Here is a 6,238-nt window from a genome sequence, read left to right as displayed (position 1 = left end):
CAAAAGCTCTCCCCGAATCACAAGGAAACATATGCAGCAAGGTATGAGACGGAGAGAACCCCCCCCCTGCTTTGTGTTGGTCATTGTCTCGCAGGAATCTGGGGAATTCCTTTCAGACATCTTGGGGGGGATGTGTTAAGTAACAATAGTCTGGAATGTGTATAGGGATTGGACATGTTGGGGGGTACCCCTCGGTCTCATTTCATGCTGGGTATACAAGGAAAAGCAACAATGTCTTTAGTATGGAGACTTCAAATTGTTATGTTCTCGTGAATTTAAAGAACTCAATGTACTTGTACCAGATTTTATTCAAATTCAATTCGCCAAAGGTTTATATTAGAACTGATACAAAAATGCATATTCTTGAAAACATAGTAAAATATAGTTATATAGAAATCATTCATGGAGATGCCTTTGTGGCAAAAACACCACTAAGGGACAAAATATGGGTTTATAGTTACAAAATAAAATAAGGAGAAAATGTGTTGTTTCCTAAGGAACAACTCCTGTACGTGAGTCCATTAAAGCAGAGACACACCAGTCACAACAACCAGGTTAAAGTACAGCCACAACCCCGTGAGCCATTCCAAACGAATATTAACATAGGAAATACCTCAGTCGTCTGGTTACTCGACAACAGACCCTGGGAAAACTTTGCATATCTGATTTTATCGTGAAATGTTAGTCGGTGAGAAGTGAAAGTGTATAATTATTTAAGACCAAAGTATCGTGTAGAAAGATGACTGTTAGTTGGATTTATTCTCGAGTTGGACTGGCAGACACAGTGTAACGCACAAGACCTTGCTTAGTGAGGGACTAAAGCAGTCTGGAGAAATGGAATCGTCAATATATAGGCTCGTTCTGTTTGTAACTGTGATTGTTGCGGGAACCAACCCGAGAGCTGAGGCTGGGATCTTTTGCCATGACGCTACTGGTTGTGAGAGAAATCCTTTACTTGAGAACGATCTATCGATACAGCATTTTTCAACCGATCATAAACTGGGTGGGAAGACGCTTCGAGAACCCATCGTATATGAGCCAGAAGTCAACGTCAAAGAGTTTGAAAAACCGGTGTCTGCCTCATGTAATCGTTCTGAGGTAGAAGGTTTCATCAGATGGAGGGTTGGAGAGTTGGAAAGATTGACAGAGGAATACAAGCGGGATGAGGAAGATTTCATGAGGCAGGTTTTTCAACTACACTCGGCCTTCGAGGACATCGTCGCAAGCATCAAAAATAGACAAGGTAAAGTGCATTTTTTTCACTGTCTTTAAAAATATATTGTTCTGAGGGAAACTTTTTGCATGCATCATTATGGGATGGAGGAATAAACTGTTTGCTAAAGGGTAGGGCTTTGTACCATGGTAAGAATATCATGGTTTATAACAATATGGGTTAAAGTTTACAATCATCTTATCTTTATTCCTCCTTAACGAATGTCTTAAATTTTCATTAAGGTTTCCTGCAGGCTCTGAGAAAAGTATTTTACGACATATATTTTCACTTAACCGGAAACTGTATAGTTGAGATATTATGATGAATGAAGTTTTTTATTTTTTTATTTGTTTAGTTGAGGTCTTAAGAGGGGCAAACAATTTCAATGAAGAGATTGGTCTATATTAATGCAGGTCAAAGGTCAAATTACTGGCAAATCGCACGCTATCACAGCTGAATCCTTTATGTCTTTTGAAATATGTAAAACATGCGCTGCATGTTGGGTAAACACAATGCCAGTCTTTGTAGCAACCCCCTGATTAGTTATGCATGGGTTAGTTATTATCCTTTTACGATTAGCACAGCCCCGCCTCTGATCTCACGTACATATTCAACAATACGTCAGCGATTTTTCCTTGATGACGTAGGGTTTTCTTGAGTCACTACAAATTTTGCCCTGAAGATGCAATGCACTTTCCGTCACAAGGGCGTATATTCCTTTATGGAAGTGAGGAGTTTGGTGATAAAAAAAATCCAATTTGCAAAAATCTGATGCTGTCAGTTTGAGCAGGGTGGGCCTGAGCTTGACGTTTCTTACACACTCAAGTGGGCGCCGCGTACTACAAGTTATACATGTAATAATAAAATATCATTCTTTTGATTTTGGACTTTTAATTAGAACATTTTTTGGCATTTCCAATTTCATGTGAAATTTACATATCTGTATTGACTCTAGTCTTTATTTTTCTTCTTTATTGTTCTAAAAGTCTGGAGAATGATACATAGCTAATCTCAACCTCCAGTCAGAAAGTGTGTGCCATAGCGGGGGGGGGGGTAGTACCCCCTACCCCGATAAACATCGGTCCTCCATTGAACAGTTAGGAGCTGTATACAGAGAAACATACAGTTTTTTGGTCCTTGTCGTTCTCAGGCATCAACAGCTAATTTCCGGTGTTAACAAAGGCAGACCCAGAACCATTTTTTGGGGGGTAATGGCAACAACTTGAAGGTTTCGTTTCTCAAGTGTTAGTTTATCCTGGCCTTTTTAAGGGAAGGGGGTGAAACAGCCCCCTAAAATCACCCTTCTTTTATTACGGTTGAGAAAATTAATGGGGCCAAGGCCCAGTCTCGTCGATCCGCTAAAGGTTGTTGACAAAGAAAACAAGAAGCCAAGTGTAGAGCACATCTAAAGTGACAATTCAATGGTTGACCGGCGACGTGTTTCCTGCTGAAGCCGCCATAATAACTCTGACTGGTAACGACCCAGAAAATGTCATCTCACCCAAACTTCCGAAATGTAACGTTATTGACCAGTGAGCCTTTTACTGCTCGGTATAACCGCTTTTCGCAGTTGTGGGAAACCCTCAGCCAATTGAAAAAGACGTTTAAAAATTAAAATTAGCAAAACAAAATCTCTGAACACTGATTTTCTTGAAAACAGTTTGAAACGTGTTACAAGAAAAGAAAAAATTCCTATAGAAGTATAGCCGACCCAGCTAGCGAAGCGTGAGCTGAAATGGTCCTTCCAAACACTATGAATTACTCAATTTACTTGCGGATTTCCTTATGATCAAAAGCAGAACAGTCTGGAGTTGGGGTGTCCATGGTCCAGGAATTCACCAATTCACTCATGCCCAATTCCATGCAGACAAACAACTTGCAATTTCCCTGTTTTTTTTTTAATGATTCTAAGTGAAAAACATCAAGTTTGTCTGATCGTTTGCCACAGGTATCCTCCCTAAGGATTGTTCGGCAGCCTTAACTAAGGACAAGGCAAATAGTGGTGTGTACACAGTGCGGCCGCGAGATGGTGGAGCGGCCATTCAAGTGTACTGTGACATGGCCACCGATGGTGGCGGTTGGACGGTAATCATCAAGGAAAAGAAAGACTGAGTTTAGCATTTCCTTAAAAAGCACTGTTTATTTCATTCAAAAACCCTATGATGAAGATCAAACTTTTCGAAAACAGTATCTTTCGTTTCATTGTTAATGCTTCAAGTTAAAATTTCTTTACAAGCCCGTTATCAGCGTGTTCTACAACGCTTTGGTGGTGCAATGATTATACTATTTTATCATTCCTGCTTTTCTTGACACTTGCATCAGTAGGTTTTAGTATTCATATCCAAGTTGAGGAATACCAAATTCCTGACAGGAAGCTTTTCTGTTTAAAAATATGACGGCGGTTTGAACTAAGCGGCCCGACTATAATATTCTCTTTTCATTCAAAATAATTCTTTGATTTTTACTGAGCTTTATTGTTTCTTCATTTAAATATCTTAAGGTGTTTCAGCGTCGTAAAGACGGCTCAGTAGACTTCTACCGTGATTTTAATAGTTATCGCCAAGGCTTCGGTGATGTAGACGGTGAGTTCTGGCTGGGCAATGATAATCTATATCGACTAACCTCTCAAGATGACTACATTCTACGAATTGATCTGACAGACTTCCAGAACAACTCTGCGTACGCTATGTACCCCAACTTCAGGATTGCTGATCTGTCTGACTACTATCGGTTGAGCGTTTCTGGCTACTGGGGAACAGCAGGTAAGGAGGAAATAACGACGTGTTGGTTACTTCATCAATGGTACATTCAGAGACAGAGTGAACTCGTGACGGGGAATCCCTGGGGGCGCTGTGAATGACTATTGCCTGTCCTCTTAAAAAGGTTTGATCTCCATTCTAATGGATGTACGTCTGAAAGTTCTGGCAAGGATGAAAATAATACTTGTGTGTCCAAGAAAGTCAGTGATTAGCGCTTTGAGCCATTTGTAATTATGTTTCTGGTTGGTGAAAGAAGTATTCTTGGGATCAGCAGACCTATGGATATCCACGAATACCGTTAAGCAATTATCTGATGGTTTATTCATGTGTCCAGGTGACTCTTTGTCTAAACACGTCGACAAGCGCTTCTCTACCTATGATGTAGACAACGATGATTGGATAAAAAGCTGTGCCATACAGTTTGGCGGTGCCTGGTGGTATGCAGGTTGTTATCAGTCTAACCTGAATGGTCGATATTTTGGAGAACCGTACCAGGGGATAGCCTGGTACACTTGGAAAGGAAACTATGAATCCTTGAGAATTTCCGAGATGAAATTTAAAATTATGAACAAATAAGCAACTGTCTAAACTTACCTTTAAGTTAAACAAGACATAGAAGTTCATGTAATTGTCTCATTGCATTCCAGTCCTGTAATGCTCAAGCCGGGCTGAAATCGATTGAAGTTCTAGCAGAAGTCAGTCGTTAAAGGGACCATGGAATACATTGGTTTCATTACAACCCTTAAAATTTTACCCTAATATTTTAATTAATCAAAGTTTCAGTTTTTGTTTTAAAAAGAATCTGTATTTTGGAGCCCATATGGTTTTGGGGGTTATTTAATATGCATATACATGAGCAAAACGGTCACCCCAGTCAATGAACCTCGATGTTGCAGATTTATGCACAGAAGCTGGAATTTGCAATGCTTTTCTGTCGTAAATTTCCATTCTTTGGCAATTTATTGTTGTGAACATGTAAATATAGGGGCAATAAGTCAGCGAGCAGCCTTTTTCTCGCCAATCTTTTCAAACAACAAGTATGGGCTTCAAATTCACCCCCTCCCCTAACAACACCCTTGTGTCCAAAACATTTGGCAGTAGCGCACACAGTACAGCCGTATGTAAGTCATTGGCTTCCGAGTCTGCAAGTATTAACAGTAGCCAGTATGTTTGAACACAGCCAAGGCACATTATTTACGCAGATAAGAAACATTGCAAATTTCGTCACTATCCGGTTCGTAAGTGACTTCCTCACAAAGGCGGACGCGCCCCGATTTGCAGGCTTCCATTGGACAATCGCTGAAGTTGCGCGTTAACTTCTGGTTCCATGGTTTCATGTAAATGACGATCAATACGTGCAGTGCATGTGCGGTTGGCGTGGTTTAAACTGAAGTGACGTCACACTTACGAACCGGATGGGGCAAGTTCGATCAAGGACGGTTGGTTCGTGACGCACTTAGCGTTTTATGCAGTGAAGTTAAAGTACGAACGACACGAGTCAACCGTTGTTAAATCAGTAGGGTCCTATATCTGATGGGAGAAAAAAGTGGCTGTAGGAAGGCAAAATAACCAAAATGAAAGTGAAAATGGTTGTTTACTAGTGACATGCACACGTCTCCTGTTTTTCCACCACTTTTTCGTATAACTGGCTCTCTCAACACTGTGCTTTTAAACGGGCTACGGCAACCAATGACCATGACCAACCTTTGTAAGCTGGTCGCAAATGGTCATCTACCTGTGCAGTCCAACCGCAGTCGACTATAGTGTGCGTTCTTTTAGACTAAAGTTGAACTGTGGTTGACTGTGGTCTATCATCGAACATTGCTGGATCAATATTGTTGTGGAGATGTACTTGATGTTCAGTGATCCAGAAGAAATTTCCATTGTCTGATGTCAGCAGGGTTTTAAAGTTAATGATATAATTAATAGATCGATTAATTACTCTCAAGTTAACGAATCTCTTCGATTATGCAATAAATTACTAATAGGAATGTGGATTTACTCGCATAGCCTCCATTTTGTTTGATGTTGCCGTATTTGTCGTCTCATGACAGGCATTTCGATAATATAATAACATAACTTTCACAAACTTTCGTTATGATGAAAACTTACCTTTTTTGTAAGTTTACAAATTTCTGTGCAAGCTGGGGCAGATCCAGGGTGGGTGTGTGGGGCGCAAGCTACCCTTTTTTACCAAATAAATGAATAAACAAATAAATAATATTTAAAGAGAAGAAAAAAGAAGGGAGAAGAAGAAGGAGGGGCC

General features: G+C 40.2%; 1 protein-coding gene across 1 annotated transcript; it reads left to right on the top strand.

Moving 5' to 3' along the window:
* Positions 1–583: 583 nt before the first annotated feature.
* Positions 584–5,969, top strand: LOC110985232 (microfibril-associated glycoprotein 4-like). Its single transcript, XM_022246105.2, has 4 exons — positions 584–1,243; positions 3,162–3,298; positions 3,714–3,975; positions 4,307–5,969. The coding sequence occupies exons 1-4, from the start codon at positions 835–837 to the stop codon at positions 4,546–4,548; spliced, it is 1,050 nt and encodes a 349-aa protein (XP_022101797.2). The 5' UTR covers positions 584–834; the 3' UTR covers positions 4,549–5,969.
* The last annotated feature ends 269 nt before the right edge of the window (positions 5,970–6,238 follow it).

The sequence above is a fragment of the Acanthaster planci genome, linkage group LG07 (assembly GCF_054643075.1).
Source record: "Acanthaster planci isolate LZ-2023a linkage group LG07, COTS_SCS, whole genome shotgun sequence".
NCBI lineage: Eukaryota > Metazoa > Echinodermata > Asteroidea > Valvatida > Acanthasteridae > Acanthaster > Acanthaster planci.
The sequence above is the reverse complement of the archived record's forward strand: the minus strand, read 5'-3'. Positions and strand labels throughout refer to the sequence as shown.